Consider the following 17,524-nt stretch of genomic DNA (forward strand, 5'->3'; position numbering starts at 1 on the left):
TTCATACTAATATTTAAATAACTTTAAACATGAATGTGGAAATCATGATTAAAGGTAAAAATAAAGAAACCTGCCAGAAAAAAGGATGAAACCAAAGGAAGTTTAGTGCAAAAAGCATGAAATCCTGAATTTCATAAAAGCAAGAGATGCATCGCATCAATCACTTAAAAGATTAAATATTCATGGATTAAATAGATAAAACAAATATTTAACAAAAATTCAACATTCAAACACAAAAAATAAATTAAATAGCAGTATTTTTTGGTGCTGCAGAACATTACTCTGACTGATTTTAAAATATTCAAGACATAAAGATTCAAAATAAAGCAGAACAGTTTCACTAAAAAAAATCACTATAAACAATGATCATTCAGAGATAAAGTGAAAAATATCAATAGCATTTAATCACCAGATATAAACATTTAAATATCACTTTTAGTATGAGACCCAGAAAATCTTTTACAAAGCTAGCCTTCATCTTCAGCTGTGAGTACAAAATGAGGTGGTTAGAGACCAACACGGATACGGAAGAAAACCTTACAAAAAAATATATTTACTGGGAAAAAAAACATTTTTACCGTTGGATATTTAGCAAATAAAATGGCTTGGGCCTAAAAGATTAGTGAAATATATCTGTCGCTGATGTTCATGTAAACTACTTTCCTGTGTCTTTGCTAGAATCTAACACGACCTGTTCCAACAAAGCAACTTCCCTTTCAAAACCCGAAATAATGCAAAATATTTTGAAATCAAAACACAATTAAATGTAAAAAAAAACAAACACCAAAACTTACTATTTCAAAAGGTAACTAAGAAAGAGATGCTGCTGTCATATCAGCACTGAGACGTTAACAATTTTTCTCATTTAACACATAAATTGGAGGTCATTTCCTTGAATTAAAGAGCAAATGTCACAGGGCAGTATGTTGCTCATAACTCTGAACGTGTCTGTGCTTTAACCTGCTGCAAAGAGACTTCATCTGCAAACACTGAAGGCTTCACTGAAGTCAAACTTCAAGCTGGATATGCAGCCTCATCATCTGCAGGATCCACAGTTGTAGTGCTGGAGAGCTGAATGTGGACGGGAATGTCAAATATTCAGCAGCCTATTTACAGAAATCTGTCTTCAAAATATCATGCAAATAAATACAAGTCAACAAAACAACATTGACCTGGCAATACATATAGGCTATGAAGAGTTCTTAAAAATGGGTTTGCCAGTGTACAACAGTGTTGTTTAAATACTGAAAAATATCAGCCTGAAGTAAACGCTGGAGGGCTTCCTTGTGCTGAGGCCTTCATTGTCCAAATCCCCATCATGCTCGGGTACAGAAGAGATACACAACTGTAGGTAAATTGCACAGAATCATTCATTCATTTCAGACGGTCTTAAAAATAGGAGCATGTTTCCAATTTGTACTGAATACACGTGTGCAAATGGAGAAAAATGGAAATCCATGGAAGAGGAGAGTCTGTGCTTTGCTTCCAGCCTGAACCACGATGAAGACGTTGGTCCATTTGAGGGAGGAGGGCAGAACGTTTTCTTCATGAAAAGTAGTGTGCTCTTTCACATCTGTGCTTCTCTAACAGGTTATTAATGAGCAGCGTGACTTCTCACTTGCTTCTGTAAAAACATCAGATCTTCATCTGTGTCTCACACAGTCTGTGGGATACCTGTCCAAAACCAAGTGGGATCCAGCAGTGCCTGTTATCCGAAAGGATGAGTGCAACAAGGCACTGCAAGGTGGAACACCAGGTAGACAAAAAAAAAAAAATGGGTAAAGTATTTGGAAGAAAAACGTTGTCAGGAATATCAAAGTAGGACAAAATAGGAGCAAATGAGTCACTGTGGAAAATGTATTTCTGTTTTTCACTGAGGGCTGTTTGGGCTTGGCAGGATCGTGTTTGGCAGAAATCTCATGACAAGTAAAGCCAGACATAAGTTTAAATTTAGAGAAAATAGAAACTTGTCTCAAGGACATCACATTATAGAAGCCAAACTAAAAAACAGTCAACAAACATCCTAGATACCAGTTGGACTTCTTACATGTTTATCAAGCTTAAAGTAAGACATTAACTATAGATAGAAAATCAGTTTAAACATAAATATACACTAATTTTACAAAATGCATTGAGAAATATCTTTTCATATTTTCCATTGATAATTCTAAGGGGAAACAATGAATACATGTGATTTGTGTGTATATTTAGATCACAAAAGGTTGGTTCGGACATCAGCTACATTGACACAATATCACATAACTTTAAAATACAGTGATCAATAATTGGGTTCTTGTTTCTGTTACATTCAAAACAAAGTACTAATCCTCATGTAACCCATAGGGATCAGTAAAGTGAGTTTCTGTTTATGTACATGTGAGTATACATGTCAGATGTTTTGATAAAGTTAGAAAAATGTAAAATAACTTCAAAAAAATATCTAAGTTAAAGTTAATATGGGAAACACAAGTAATGTAGTAAAATAGGTTGATGCAATTATTAAATATGCTGCTTAATTGAGATTGAATAGCATAATATGATGATTTTAACAGGATTCCCACAACTAACTCAACAATGCCTTTTTTAAACAATGGGGAAGTTAAAAAATAGTTATTTAGAGTGTTTCTGACCTGCTGTTAAAGCAGCGTTTTTAAATAGAATAAAGTCAATTTTTTGGGCCTTATGATTGGCCAGATCAAAGCATTCCTGCTGACTCCGACCCTACAAAACCACACAATAACAGAAACGCTTTTCCACAGTAAGCCGTCGCTTCAGGAGAACAGAGACAGATAGTAACAGACAGAAAAGTTATGCCAACTTCAAGAGCTCCTACATTCCAAACACTAAAGCATACATAAGTGCATAAATTCTGATTTAACAATAAAATTTAAAAAAACAGACAAGAAAAGAAGAAAAAGTGTGTCCCATCAAATCACCTAATGTGTCAAATGTGTTCCAACCTTTTAGTCTCACATTAGTGTCTGCACATGCTCTGGGCAGGAGGACATCACATGAGAATCCTGCGATCATTAAGTGGATAGTAACACTTGAAATAAAGGTTCAACTCATAATAGTGTTATTGCAAACAATGTTCTACAATTTTAAAATTGCAATGTAGAAAGTTTTACCCAAGTTTTTTTTTTATCTCTATAACTGGAAGCACTTCAAAGGATCAATCTGAGAATTTAACAGACTTGTGACAGTCTTGTAATAAAATGGTTAGATTTCTTCTCTGATATGTGTCTTGAATTGTTGGTCATTTCCATCAAAGTGGCTTTCCCTGTGTTCTATTTTAGTCTTCAAAGTGGAGTGAGAAAAATAGTTTTAGGGGAAAAATATCAACTTTTACAAATTCTGTTAAAACTCTAGTTGGATTCCAATACTCCAAGAAAAAGGCATGCTTTGAAGAGCAGTCGACCAGGAACATATCACTTTTGACACAATCAACAATGCTAAAACTGTCCCGGCAAAGGTCAGAGGTGGACCGAAGGCCATCGGAGTGAATGCGATGCATTTCAGCGGTAGCTGCAAAACAAGCATCCAGTACTGTTCATATAGACATAGACTAAAGACTCACGTGCAAAAACTGAAAGCAGGCACAGAGAAATACCACAAGCAGCATCTCAGAAGAGTCTGGAGAAAATACGGAACAGATTCAGGGCCATTTTAAAGCTGACAGGATGTTACTTTTTCTTGGATTGAAGCACAGAAATGCTGCTACGCTTACAAACAATGAAGTTGGAATTCAGCACTGTAACCTGCAAAAATCTGCAACTTTAGATGTATAATCCAAACAAATCACTACAATCACCATTTGACTGATGTTCATTGCATCCTCAACTTTAAACGGTCGCTTGTGTGTGAATGCTACACTGATAAAAAAACAAAACAAGGACAACCGCATCATCTTTACTGTGAGTAACCTGCAGACATTGAATATTGCCTCCCTATATGTTGCACTCAAGCCCTGAAACACCACTAAATGCATACGCTGTAAGGCAAAACCGCTAAGAGCTGAGCCGGGGTTTTCTTTTAATGCGTAGAGCCTGTTAGTGGATAATTGAAGGCCCAGCCACTATCTGGTCTGACCTTCAGGAGATCCAAGCCGGGACCCAGAGAGATGGAGAGTGTCAGAGTGTTTGCACATGTAAATGTTGAAAGAGAGGAAGAAGGAGCTGAAGGAAGAGAAGAACTCCCACAGAGCACTGCAAAGAATGACCCTGTCCACATTCAGATGTGTTTTCCTGCAAGCACAGAGAACAGAAAATTCACTTCTGTCAGAGTAAAAGCAAAGAATATTTATCTGTATCTGTGTGCAATCTATGCAAAAACTAGTATGACATTTTTTGTCCTGAGAAAATCATTTACAGTTGCACAAAAATATTTTTTAGACAAGAAAAACTGCCTAATGCCTTAGTCAGATGTGGGATTTTGGGTTGTCTGGAGGGTCATAGACAGGTGTGGCCAGACTGCTTAACCCTTGTGCTATCTCAGATGACCCCACCCTTACATTGATGTGTTCTCCCTACCATGACAAAGGTGGATAAAGGTGGAAAGATTTCATGTAATCCATGGACACCAGTGAAGATCACAAATCATTGAAGAAAAAAGGTTCAGTGCACTGTCTAGTGGGTCTAGATGACCCAACTCTCAATGTTAAAGTGCCTAGGATAGCACAAGGGTTAAGGGTTGTCTTGAGGCTCGTACAGTCACATTAAGGGACGTCATGACAATGAAAATGACCATACTCGTGCGTGTGGTAAGTGTTGTGTGAAGTATTCAGGAGGTTAATGGAAGTGACACGTACTATGACATACGGGTGGTGTTACTTTATGGTCCCCTTATCTCTCTCTCTAGTCTTCAGGGAGGTGCCAGTACTGGCCCCTGACTGACTGTGCTCAAATACTGCACACTCTGGGTGTGGAAAAATAACCTAAGTGCCCATAGGACCATACACTCATCACTTGAACAGCACTAACAGGCTCCATGGGCAGTGGGCGAGGCTCAGGGGGGGTGTTTTTTAATTCATTGTTTCCAACGTTTGCTAAGTTAAGATTTCATGTTCCCAAAATTGGGCTTTCTGTGAAGACAAAAAATGAAATACCATTCTGGTTTTTTACTCTGCATTTTCAGTATTTATTTTTATTTATCTTGTTCTGAAAAACAATTTACAATTTTGTGATTTTATTATATTAAAACATGAAAAAGCGTTAAATTCACTGGAGGTTTAAGATGTTGTCAAATACTTTAAACGCATTTTTCAAAATGAAGGTAAAATATACAATAGTGAATAAACGGCCAGATATTTTGCTGGGGAGGTTTTTAAGTCTTGAACTGTTGATTTACAAATCTACACCTACATCACCCTTACGTGTTGTTTAACTGTTTGCTATGACCTGTCGCACACAGCGTGCCCATAGAAAAATGTTCACCAACATTTTCTGCTCTACGGGATCACAAAGCGGTCTCGCAGGTCGCTCTCATACAGCTTTTGTCCACCTACAAGGGCAGTTATGACTAAGGCATAAGAAGTCCTCGATCGTAATTATAAGCTTATGTGCAAAATAGACAGATATTTGATGACTTATGTGTATGAATGAAAGCATTTTGTCGTCTGATTCAGAAACAGAGCCAGAGTACTTACTAAGGCACTGTAGTCAAAGCAGGACGTTGGGCCTTTACGATAGCGTGCATTGCTCAGTACTTCACACGGATTTTCCTCCTGAACTGATGCTCAAGGTTAAGAAAAAGTGCCTGCGGTAGACATTACTTCAGCACATGATGGATGGTACTTTCTAGTCTTTTTGTGAGCTCTAAGCAAAAAGAGGATACACTCTGTCCTGACCTGCGTCAGCCTCTCAATCTCACAGGAGCCGCAGGACAGCGTCTCGGCCACCACAAAGAGCAGGTTGGTGCCTTCGATGCGCTTTGCGTGGAAAAGCCTGTTGGAGACAGTGTTGGAGGGTGATCAGCTTCATGGGTGCGCTGCAGAACTTCAGAGGATGATTCACACTTGGAGCACACACCTGGAGCAGTTCCCACAATCCTGCAGCACGTTGTAAGAGTTTGTGGTGTTTGTGAAGTAGAACTGGCTTTGAATGGTAACACAGCTGCTTTCTTTAGTTTCGAAGCTTTCAACGAGGACATCTAGAACACAAGTAAGAAATAAACGTTCATCCTGTTTTATCTGGACGTGTTTAGAATTTGTACAAATGAAACAATAAGCTGTTTATGGTTTTCGGGTAACCTTGGTAGAGCCAGCTGTTGTAGACGACACCATAAAGAAGCTGCTGGATGACAGACCTGTTAGAAAGAAGTTTGTTTAGATGCAGAAACAGTAATAAGTAGGAACAACTGAGTTGACTGGCAGAGTTCAGTAAACCTGCCCTTCTGGTTTGCTGAGGCTCACAGAAAAAAAGTCTCACCATGCCACTGAGGAAGTCCACCACGCCAGGCTCAGCAAATCAGCAACAGATGGCTGCAGGTCGAGACTGCATGTCAAAAGGCGTTGTCTGGCCTGACTTCATGATTTTATTTGTGTGTGTGTTTTTGCGCACCACAAAGATGCCGCGTGTCGCCGCTCCGGTGTGGCTGCTGCTGACTGGCTCACATGCAGACTGGTACTGGAAGGTTTGTCGGCGAGCAAAGATGGAGTTGTTGTAGAGCGCGTGCATCAGGTTGGGGTCCACATCGCCAAAAAAGAGACCAATCTGGGATGGGATGAAACAGACAGTCCTCTCAGGCCCAGTGGATAACAGCACCACTTAGTGGTGGAGTGATGTCAACAGCTTTCACAAGAAAAACTGAACTGGACATTCAAAAAGCATGATTTGTCATGTCAAAGTGACACGTAACTTTTATTTAAGGAGGATAACAATTAGGTTTTTAGGATCATATCTCTGTTTGTCTTCACCTTTTTCCAGTGATCCCTCTGATTGGACATGACCAGGAAGCCCCCATCGTCAATGAGATAGCACAGGAGGTCCTGCAGAGAGTGTGAGGGATGGTTAACCACACAGCAAACTGTGACACGAGCCCACAGACGTCTGACACTGTGTAACTAGATTATAATGTACATCTGAGTCCGTTTTGATCAAAATAATTATAACTGAAAAGACACTCAACAAAATTGCAAAAATATGCCTACATTTAAAACGCATTAAAAGAATAGATAACATTCTTAGTATTAACTATTATTTTGTCAGAAAAACAGTCTCAAGAAGACTGACGCTGTTTTTGGTAAAATAACTTAAGTAAGAATAAGAAAAATGTGTAAAATGTCTGAAATTCAAGTTGATATAAACTGGCAATGAGAAATTCTGGAAATTATATGTAAAAAATAATAATAGAAATAAAATAAAGATAAAGTTCTTAATTTTTTTATTGTATTTTAGGTTTTAGATCGCTGTACGCTTAAAACTATAGTTAAAAAAAAGCCAAATCCGAGGATCACAAGTCATTAACCCTTTTCTGGGTTATTTTATCTTAAGAACAAAAGCTCAGGAAAAAAAACATAAATTTGATTAAAATTAAACCACTATATAACCCAAAGAAATTTGTATTGCTCCAAAAAGTAACCCATAAATATATCCCAACATGAATAACTGTGGTGTGCCGTTTGTAAAGCGGAAATATCAAATATTAAGATATATTTTATTCACAAACTACATTTATTTAATTTTATGAAATTAAACATTTAGTTTGAAAATTAAATATTTAGATCTGACCTAAATAATTAGTTTCCAAACTAAACATTTAGGCTACGCAAGTAATTTTTGTTTTCTTAGAAAGAAAGCAGCATATGCAGGGAACAAAATAAGAAAAAGTTCTTACATCTGTGTTCACTTCACAGTCCATCTCACAGCTCCTGGATGGTCCGCACTATGAAACGAAGTAGATGGGGAGACGACCGTTTGGGTTTTGATGGTTTTCTAAATTTAGGTCTTCTGGTGTGGTGCTGTACCTTATGTGTGCCCTGTCGACTGTCAGATGTGTTGCTGGCCAAGATTTTAAACTTGTCCACCCACGCCTCAAGGTCCAGCTTTACTCCCACCACTGTGAGTCAAGACCAAGATTGGGAGAGAAAATGCAGGAAAAAATTTAGCATAACATTTTCCAACAAAGACAAATGTCACATCTGAAGACTTTTACCTGCCGGTTTGAGCAGTTTGCCGCCAATATTAACATCAACAGCTGAGCTGACCAGAATGCCAATGGTTCCATTTTCCACTCCAATAGAGTCGTCCGCAGCTGTTCAGAACAAGATCAAGATTCTGACTTGAACTCGAAATTTGAATTTTGTGATAAAACACGGGAGAATAGACAAAGTAAACAGAAGTGTGACAGTCAGATGTATTGATTTGCAATTCTTTGATAAAAGAGGCAAGGATTAGCAAAAAAAAAAAAAAGAAAAAGCCTTTTTGTTGCTGGTTAGACACATTTGAGTCATTAACAGTCAAACTTTGAAATTTCTAATGAACTACTGCAGAAACTATTTCCTAGAAAACCACACAGGTTTTTTGATTTTGTAATCATAAGACCACTGGGAATGCTTTTAAAATAGATCAAAAGATGATTAGAGTGAATCTTTAAGCCAATAACCTCCAGGGAAATTGGATGGGACAATTCTGTGTACTCCCCTCAGCCCTTTTACGGTGACTCACATCTCAACAGCTGACAAAGCTGCAAAGTGGAGCAGCTTCACCACTTACTCTACAGTCGACACTCTCCGTCAAGTCATTTTGGTAACTGACACGGTGCTGCACCTGAGTGTGCTTCATTACTCACCAGATCTGGAGGGGGGTCTGAACATGTAGCCTTTATTGTCGAGGCTTCGCCTGTAGAAGTTGGAATTGAAAGGTTCTGGATCTTCGTCCCACAACTCAGCCGCTCTGTGTTCACAAAAAGAACAAATAAGCCCCAAACCAGCCTGCAGAACCACATCTGTCTGTTTGAGCAAAATCAAATTGTATTGTCACGCACATGTTGGGAAAGACTCTTGTTATTCCTCCATCTGTGGATGCAAATACTGCCAAGAAGCCATACCTGTAACGGTTCATAATCATCACGTCACCTGTGTCAGGTACACTGGACTGTTTGTAGCAACAGCTGCAGCTTACGCATTCAGGTCCTTGTTCTTCCAAACACGAGACGCAAGCTGCCCGATTATCCTGGAGTCCAAGATCAGGTTATAGATGAGGCCTTGTTCACCTGCAGCACAACAAAGCCGGTTAACCTGTCTGTGTGCGTCCGCAGTGGCAGCAGCTGCTATCTTTAACAGCCCTCACATTCGTCAGACTCGGGGGAAATGTCCAGCATGAGAGACAGGAAGTTCTGCAAGAACTGTGTGTTATTATCAGAAAGCTGCAGCCGTTTACAGTATTCCCTGAAGAGACAAAAGCATACATGAGTTGCGTTCTTTCACTGAGGAGCACACTCAGTGAAAACAATGAAGTGGTCACCTTGGAGCCAGAAACACATGTCCTGATGATTCAAAGGAGCTGGGTAGCAGAGACTGCATATCTAAAAGCACAGAGACAGAACGGCTGATACGACTTTCACACCAATTTATAATTCACCACTCCATCTCCCTGTACTCACACTGGAGCTGTAGCATCACGTCGCTCAGATCCGCCTGCATGTAGTACTCATTGTAGAGTGGTAACACCAGACCCAGACTGCAGGGGGCAGTATACCAGCGTGCAGGAATGAAAAGGAAAAAACAAGCTGAGTAAATCCATACATGTAGGAAAATGGTGAATACGTAGAGGAGGAGCATACCTGTAATCTGTGTCATTGATAGGAGTCCAGGTGTAACCTCTGTATACCTCATCCATGTACTGCTACAGTAAAAAAATGATACAAACACACATTACTTGTGTTTTTAAACTTTTTCCTGAGCTTCATTAATTTTGTCCGCATGATTTTTTGGGTTAGATAGAAGCTGAATTATTTATCAGCTGGGTTGTTTTTATATTGATGCCTGTTAGTACAAGGCGTAACATGAATTTCAATAATTTTACATTTGAAACGACAATTAAAAAAATAAAATTGTATTCAATTTTTGTTTTTTATCCCAATTTTAGAATGGGGACAATTAGGTTAATATAAAAATCTGCAGGGCACAATGAATTTACATAATAAATGTATGTGTGTTGGTGTTATGCCCTATGTGTTATCTGTAATATATTACTGTTTGGTGGCACAGTCTTCACACAAGACCACAGTCTTGGAAAAGAGAAGGAAAAACAATGTCCCCACTCACCTCATCTATAGACTTGATGAAAGTCTTGACCTGCATTTCACCTGGTCTTCCATCAATCATTTGCCGCCGGATCTGCACAGCATAAATGCAAAGTGGCTTTTGTCAGCTGCAAAAACATGTTTCCTGTGCAGACACTTAAGATTACCCAAACAATGTTTGTGATAGTAACTCGAACACACTGTAACAAATGTGACAACAACAGGAAATGCCTAAAACCACCAGTTCCTGAACTTCTCCACAGTGCTCACCTCCTCTTTATTATTGTCTTCTACCTCTGCATCCAGGAAGTCTAACGTCACAGGTTCAGGAAGGTTCACAAGCTAAAAACATCCATCGAGCATCAGTACAAAACCAAATATCAAATGTTGAATAGTCAGAAAAAGATTCTCCAAGCCTCAAACCTTTGGCTGAAGGTTGGGATGAAGAAGCAAATATCCGTTTGGATCAATGGCAAAGATGTATCCATTGGCCCCCAGCTGTTTCAGATACACAACAGTTACAGCAGTCACAGCTATTCTGCCAAGAATACTTGTGAAAATACAGGGGGAAAAAGTGTACATACGCTGTATCGGGGCGTTAGCCTTTTGATCTCATCCAGATGCACGTCCACTCCCATCACACCCAGTATCAGCTGATTCTAGTTTTCATTCGTTTAAAAAGAATAATTTACACCCAGACCATAAGATGAGATGAATATCTTATCTGTGATCGGTGAAGATTTGATACCTTTGTGTTTCCGTTCATAGTGAGATTGAATACTGGCAAAGTCCCAGTAACCACCATTCCTAGACCCTGCAGAAACAAAGCCCCAGATCCTTCATGCAAGTTCAACCAAAGCAATGTTGTTTTGAACATGTGTCCTAAAATGAATAACTAAATATGGGAAAAAATGTAACCACAGGCTCACCAAAGCATCCTGATACACATTAGTCCACTGAACTTGCTTGGCCTCGCTGCCCGCCAGAACCATGGGGCGCCCTAGAACATCGAGGTACTCCTGAGGAAAAACACAGAAACACTGAGAGCGAGCGGCTTCAAAGCAACCGCCAGTGTCAGGTTCCAGGGAGGACGGCCGAGGGAACAAATAAGCAGGGATGCTCCGGCAACGAGCGAGAGACCGCCACTAGGAAGGGGGAGGCGGTGAGAGACGATCAGCAAAACCCACCTGCGTGTTAATCCTTATAGCACAGATGGAACGGATCTCAAAATAGTAACCTGGGAGGAATGAGAAACAGGGGGGGGAAAAGGAACATGTGTGAGCAGTTGCAACAGAGTAAAATGCAGACACAAACCCATATAAATAACCCAAACTCAGATGTTACTACTAGGCCAAATTAGGTGTTTAAGTCTACTAGACTTCAAGCTTGAAAAGCCATAACGAGTCTGTTTATTTTTAAAGGTCTTATTAGTGATCTAAGAAAAGGAAGTTGGACTATTCAGCTTTTAAGAAAAAATGTATTCTGTTCCAAATTATTAAACAAAATGTTTATATGGATGGATGTTGTTAAGTCCTCTAAAATACCACAAATCTAATCATGCTAATGTCCAACAACTTTCAAATGAACAGCTCAATACAGTCACGCAATGTGAAAACAGCCAAAGAGATGAACATAATTAGGTTTATCTAAACTGAAAGATTGGATTAGCAGTAAATTGCTTGACTAAAATATCTGGTACTTGGAGGAGAAGGTGTGAACACTGGATTTTTGGAGCTGGTTTCTAGCTCTTGCTTGAGTTAGTTCTGGCAGTGAAGCTTTAGCTCAACTTCAAAAAGGAAGATCTACCCATGAATGATTGTCTCTGTGGATTCCAGACAGTTTCTCCACCCGATTCTCCCCCCAGAGATTGGCGCTGTAAAGCCCACAACATCAAGTCCAGGGGGTGGGCAATTATTTTAACTAGCGGGTCACATTGGGTTCTAAAATTGGATAGAAGGGCCGAACCAGGAGCAGGTGCGTGGAGTGAGAAAGATATAACATGGAATCTGGATGAAAACATTTGGATTGAAAATTATATTTTAAAACAGAGCATTTTAGAGTTTTTAGGTTAAAACCTCTTGTTCTCAATTTAGAGCCAATTGCACCAACGGCTTGATGTACCTGGTGTAAAACTTGGAGAAATGCTGCGTTGAATGATTGGAAGAATGAAAAACAACAAATCTTCCAACACCACATGGATGCTAGAACAAACTTTTTCTTGTGGGGGCCACAATAGCTCTTTTTCTTTATACCTTTTTTATGTTTCTTTTATTGTAAAGCCCTATAATAAAGTTTTATTAATTCATGATACTTTTAATAAAATAAATAAAACTATTTATGAAATAAAAAAATGACCAAATAACTGTGATTTTCAAAGACAAAAATTCAGAAAAAAATAAACTGATACATTAAAAAGAAAAAAAAGAAAAAATGTTGGATCCTCTCCCGTCATTTTCCCACTGAGACTTTGAGGGCTGCATCACACGTCTCACAGTTTGCTCTAAAACTGAGCAGCTGTGTTCTGCACGTCTGTTTCACATCCAGTTATGATGAAAAAAGCAAATTTCTATGTCTTCTGCTGCAGCTACGCATATATCTGTGTTACCTTTTCACCAGTACAGACTTCCCTCGTTTACTGCAGGAGTTACGTTCTAAAAACAACCGTGATCGGTGAAATCCACGGAGAATGATTACAGACGTTTATGGCAGTAAAACTCCTCACTGCCTAAGTACACTTTTCTCAGACAAACATGAACATTTTCACCCTTTTCTCTCTTGTTTAAATTCTCAACCCTTCATAGAAATTAGGTCCAGGATCTTAGAATGAAAACAAAGATCTGATTGATCACAGATTTCTGATCTGAAAAGCTCCGCGTTTCTGTACAGGAGACACGGAGGAGATGGATTGACAAGGTTTCCAGTCAATCAAGACACAGAACAGGGTGCACTGTTTAAAAAAGCAGCATAATCGCTCTAAGAGAATGAGCAGAACCGGGAAAGATGAATTGTGACGTAGAAATGGAAGACTGTCTTCTGGTCAATTTGACCGAGGGTTTTGACAGAGGGTTTCAGGTTGGAGCACAGACTGCAAAAGGGTGGAATAAAATGTCATGTTCTATACAGGTCTTGATCGTGTGGCCAGGTAAAAATAAAAAACATGGGTCTCTGATGTTGTTCAGTGGGCCGGACCAAACACGGCGGCGGGCCGGATCCAGCCCGCAGTCCGTAGTTTGCCCACCCCTGCTCTAGTTGGTCTGCCCCAGGGCAGCTGTGACTACATCCGTGGTTTACCATCACCAAGTATGAATGAGGAGTGAATGAATAATGGATGCACATTGTAAGAGCTTTCAGCATCTGGAAAAGCGCAGATAAACCAATCCATTAGTGAAATGATGATGAACAGAAAACACGGGCTAAGGAATATAAAATGGGTTTTTAAGGAAAATTTGGATCATGCTAATGAGATAGGGGTCTCAGAGATGCGTGTATGAAATATGATACACATGGTTATATCGGGTTAACCACCACCAGTGTCTTGGCTCTGGAGTTTTATCATGGTCTGGGCTTACTCCACCAATGAAAGACACGCCAAAGACTATGAGCTCATTCTGCCCATCTTTCTGGGTTTCTTTAGATCTCTCCTTATGGAAATACTGTCAGTTAAATATACTGTAGCTTTGTCTTTGGATGTGTAACTGTAACTCAACTGTATTGAGTCTAAATAGATCCATCCAAATGGAGTTTGTGTACTTCTTCTTCAGTAGGAGTGAATGTTGCGGTTTCCCACATACACCCCGTTAAGTTCCATTCTGAGCTCATATTTATCCATTAAGATTATGGTGTTTTTACGAGTGTGGGGATGATTTCAAGTTTTACACTAAGGAACAACATTTACAGAGCTATGGATCGTAGCTGTCGGATGTTCAACTCACCTTTGTTTGCACAGGCAATCCACTGCAACGGCGTGACATCGTAGTTATGTTGACCCACAGAGAACGTGAACACTCGAACCTTGGAGGGCCACAAACAAACAAAAATGTGTGATTTCTGTTTGCAGGTATAAGAAAACTCCTCCTCTGGAAAAGGAAAAAACCTACAGTTTTGTTGGGCCAGTTGTATTGCATGAAGACATCCTGAGCTCTGTCCTCCCCGCCGTCAGTGAACAGCATGATAATTTTATTGCAGTTTGCTCGTGGAACATTTGTTTTCTAAAAAAGCATTTAAAAAAAGCCAAAGGGTTTTATGTGATACAGTGAAACAATGGTTGCCAGGATTTATATGAAAGAGTTTGCTACTTACATTCAACAGCTGGTTGAAAGCAAAATGAAATCCAGACTTGTAGTCTGTGGTGCCTTTAGCCTGCATCTGCTGCACAGCTTCCTTGAAAATCTTTTTGTTGCGGACATTTGCCTGAACAAGGTGTTTGAAGCATGGAACCACAGCCTCAGCCTTCTCGTTGAACTGAAATGTGGCGGAGGCATGTCAAATGTGAGATCAAACATGAAAAAATTGAACCATACAGATAAAAATCTGCGATTAAGAGTCAGAAACCAACCCGCGCCACATTCACGTAGTCATCATCAGATAAAGTGTCCAGCATTTCCATGACTGAGGCTTTGATCAGCTTGAGTGTGAGCCCACTGACACTGCCACTTCTGAAGATTCAAGACAATCACAGTCACAAGCTCAGATGTTTCCACAGAAGAAGATAACTGGTGGCTGTCAGAGAATTTGCTGAGCGGAAAAGTTGAAGCCCTGCTGTTGCAGAATCAATGTAATGCTCTTCAGCTTTAGGTATACTCTCACTGAATCACACAAGACTGGCAGAAAACATTAGAGCTTATTTAATTTAATGCCTTCGTTACAATCATTACTGGATCAAACCTTTGTTTTGGTTATTGGATTCCACATGACCCAACAGCTTTTAACTATTTGTATTTCTGCAGTTGTAACACTATGAACGCAGGGATATCAAACCTGCAGTATAAATATGGACATAATGATAAATATAACTCAGTTCCCCCATTAACTATGTAAATCATAAATATTTACATAAATGTGTAAAATAACAGTTGTTTCTAATGGTAATGGAAGGTCGCTCATAGCTCCCATTTTTCCAGTTCTATCCAAAGCTCAACCTTGTAAAGAAGATCAGTGGACATTAAGCCCAAGGTGGGGGCACCAATAACTATTTTCATAAGGCACACTAAAGTGTGATCCACTGAACTGTTGATGCGCAAGCACCTGTAAAAACCCTGTTTGATGCAGTCAGTCTGCATGCAAGGATTCCACACTTATTTAACAACATTAATCTTCCCTGTGCGGGATTTGAAAAAAAGAAAAATCTGCACAACACGCCTGCGCCCTTCCCTCCTTCACCCTTACTTATGTGCTAGTCACAACTGTCCTTAAGAGTAGATGCGGGCTGTCTGCTGGTGAAAAATGGGCAAACCTGCACAGGGCGTACATGGGGCAGGTCGCTGTTAAACTGCGTTCACACCGAACGCGATTCGTGCAGCAAATTCACATTGACCGCCTCTCCTTCGCCGTGCGGAGAATTCTGTTTCCAAAAATGTGTTTTTGAGTGTGTGGGAGGAGCTTACAGCAAATGTTTTTAGCCTGATCTCTACGTGGAGCTTTGTCTGTGTTTATTTCATTACAATGCATGGAGAAAATGGACAATAAGGGCTGCACAATATGAGGAAAACTCGCGATATGCGTTATTGGTGATCAATATTACGATGACGATATTACTTGCTTCATATGAACAAATAGCAAAACAACCAAGAACATAATTTACATTTACAACAGTTTAAGTGAAATAAGAGTCAACATAGCTTAAATTATATTCTATATGACCCTCGTTTTCATAGAAGACAATCATCTAACATAAAAGAGCTCCAAAATAATGAAATCAATGAAAGAGCTCCATCCGATTGGTCAACAACTTGAAGGCGCCCGTCTGATTGGTCAAATGCATAAATGAATTTTTTTAATTCGTTAAATAGTTCAAGCTGCCATAAGAATGTTTTAGCCATTTATTAACCATTTAACCATTTTTTTACCATTTAACCATTTATTGCTATTTTCAAAGTCTTTTACGATATGCTTATTGCCCAGCTTGATATTGCAATACGATAAATTTGCAATTTGTTTACACGCCTTCTTCCAACTGTAGCCAGGATGGGCTCCGGAAACCCAGCTGCCCCGAAACAGCGGGTTAAAAAAAATGGATGGAAGTTCAGGAGAACTGTGGATCAATTCACTGTATTGGATCTGTTTTCTACCTGCTGTCACTGGCTGTCACTGAAACCGTTGCGTGCCCCAGGTTGCTACACGGCGACCTCCCCAGAGTTCAGTTAACTCCAATAGCGCCGCTCAAATCTGTGCTAATTTTCCTACAGGGTTCAGTCAAGCCATTGAACAAATGCTATCAGGACCAGATGTGACCCAAACACCAGTGGATTTGAGTGATTTAACTTCACCAATGAGGGAGTCAGGAAACAAAATGCAGCTTAGCAAGAGAGCTGATGAGAATTCTCCCCCGTACCACAGCTAAGCACTTACACATCAACAAGAATGACCATGTCTTTGGGAGATGAGGCTCCTTGGATGTACCTGTAAAAACATAGATTTTAATAATTCAACTCTGTTTGTAACAGGCCAATATAAGACAGATGTGTTAAACGTCATACTGTACCAGGGCCTCCTTCTGACATCATACAGGTCAATTTTATCTGGGGTTTTCCAAGGTGTTGCTGCAGTAATTACACGATAAAGGATGTGATAAACAACTAAGTTAGCTTTGTTCTTCAGGTCAATGCCATCGTTATTAGTTAGCAAGTAAAGAGGGCTGACAAAACCTACCTGGATAGTAGCGAGTGACACCTGTCGCACTCCCGAATGCTTGCCAGAGCAGAGATGGATCCTCACGGCTGTTCTCCATGAAGACCTTTTCCAGAGCCTGTGTCCAGTTCAGCTCATTTAGAATGACTGGAGCTGACGGGAAGAACAGGAAAGATTCATATGATCCAGTAAAGTAGAAAAGTGTTGTTGTTTTTTAGCCTTTAGTTTAAGATAATAAAAAAACAGGGAAAGGCACTTGCCTCCTTTATAGATATCTGTGGGAATCTGAACGGCTGTATAGGAGTAGTTGACATTGTTTTTGAAGTTTGGGTCATACACAAACTCCAGCTTGATGTGGGAGGGGTTTTCCACCTCTCCTTCACCATCCATGGAATACTGTACAGATAAAATACAAAAAAAAAGTTAGCCTTTCATT

General features: G+C 39.6%; 1 protein-coding gene across 2 annotated transcripts in view; it reads right to left on the reverse strand.

The window, feature by feature from the left end:
- Nucleotides 1–377: 377 nt before the first annotated feature.
- Nucleotides 378–17,524, reverse strand: part of cacna2d2b (calcium channel, voltage-dependent, alpha 2/delta subunit 2b) — a 41,999-nt gene continuing 24,852 nt past the window's right edge. The window contains exons 6-38 of one of the 2 annotated variants that reach the window (XM_078946910.1): nucleotides 17,349–17,484; nucleotides 17,110–17,241; nucleotides 16,943–17,000; nucleotides 16,810–16,860; nucleotides 14,798–14,897; nucleotides 14,542–14,703; nucleotides 14,340–14,450; nucleotides 14,175–14,253; nucleotides 11,430–11,479; nucleotides 11,172–11,261; nucleotides 10,991–11,056; nucleotides 10,827–10,901; nucleotides 10,666–10,740; nucleotides 10,513–10,584; nucleotides 10,265–10,336; nucleotides 9,781–9,839; nucleotides 9,601–9,677; nucleotides 9,462–9,522; nucleotides 9,288–9,385; nucleotides 9,120–9,210; nucleotides 8,983–9,045; nucleotides 8,788–8,891; nucleotides 8,152–8,250; nucleotides 7,964–8,055; nucleotides 7,834–7,881; nucleotides 6,914–6,985; nucleotides 6,558–6,710; nucleotides 6,426–6,478; nucleotides 6,248–6,303; nucleotides 6,027–6,147; nucleotides 5,833–5,942; nucleotides 5,645–5,727; nucleotides 378–4,244 (exon numbers count right to left, since the gene is read on the reverse strand). In XM_078946910.1, the coding sequence (XP_078803036.1) occupies nucleotides 4,131–4,244; nucleotides 5,645–5,727; nucleotides 5,833–5,942; nucleotides 6,027–6,147; nucleotides 6,248–6,303; nucleotides 6,426–6,478; nucleotides 6,558–6,710; nucleotides 6,914–6,985; nucleotides 7,834–7,881; nucleotides 7,964–8,055; nucleotides 8,152–8,250; nucleotides 8,788–8,891; nucleotides 8,983–9,045; nucleotides 9,120–9,210; nucleotides 9,288–9,385; nucleotides 9,462–9,522; nucleotides 9,601–9,677; nucleotides 9,781–9,839; nucleotides 10,265–10,336; nucleotides 10,513–10,584; nucleotides 10,666–10,740; nucleotides 10,827–10,901; nucleotides 10,991–11,056; nucleotides 11,172–11,261; nucleotides 11,430–11,479; nucleotides 14,175–14,253; nucleotides 14,340–14,450; nucleotides 14,542–14,703; nucleotides 14,798–14,897; nucleotides 16,810–16,860; nucleotides 16,943–17,000; nucleotides 17,110–17,241; nucleotides 17,349–17,484 (2,883 nt within the window). In that variant the 3' untranslated portion in view covers nucleotides 378–4,130. Of the gene's footprint in view, nucleotides 4,245–5,644; nucleotides 5,728–5,832; nucleotides 5,943–6,026; nucleotides 6,148–6,247; nucleotides 6,304–6,425; nucleotides 6,479–6,557; nucleotides 6,711–6,913; nucleotides 6,986–7,833; nucleotides 7,882–7,963; nucleotides 8,056–8,151; nucleotides 8,251–8,787; nucleotides 8,892–8,982; nucleotides 9,046–9,119; nucleotides 9,211–9,287; nucleotides 9,386–9,461; nucleotides 9,523–9,600; nucleotides 9,678–9,780; nucleotides 9,843–10,264; nucleotides 10,337–10,512; nucleotides 10,585–10,665; nucleotides 10,741–10,826; nucleotides 10,902–10,990; nucleotides 11,057–11,171; nucleotides 11,262–11,429; nucleotides 11,480–14,174; nucleotides 14,254–14,339; nucleotides 14,451–14,541; nucleotides 14,704–14,797; nucleotides 14,898–16,809; nucleotides 16,861–16,942; nucleotides 17,001–17,109; nucleotides 17,242–17,348; nucleotides 17,485–17,524 lie in introns of both variants that reach the window. The other variant, XM_011474700.4, reaches the window with a different exon arrangement.

This window comes from Oryzias latipes, chromosome 5 (genome assembly GCF_053564925.1).
Source record: "Oryzias latipes strain Hd-rR chromosome 5, Olatipes_Hd-rR_3.1".
NCBI lineage: Eukaryota > Metazoa > Chordata > Actinopteri > Beloniformes > Adrianichthyidae > Oryzias > Oryzias latipes.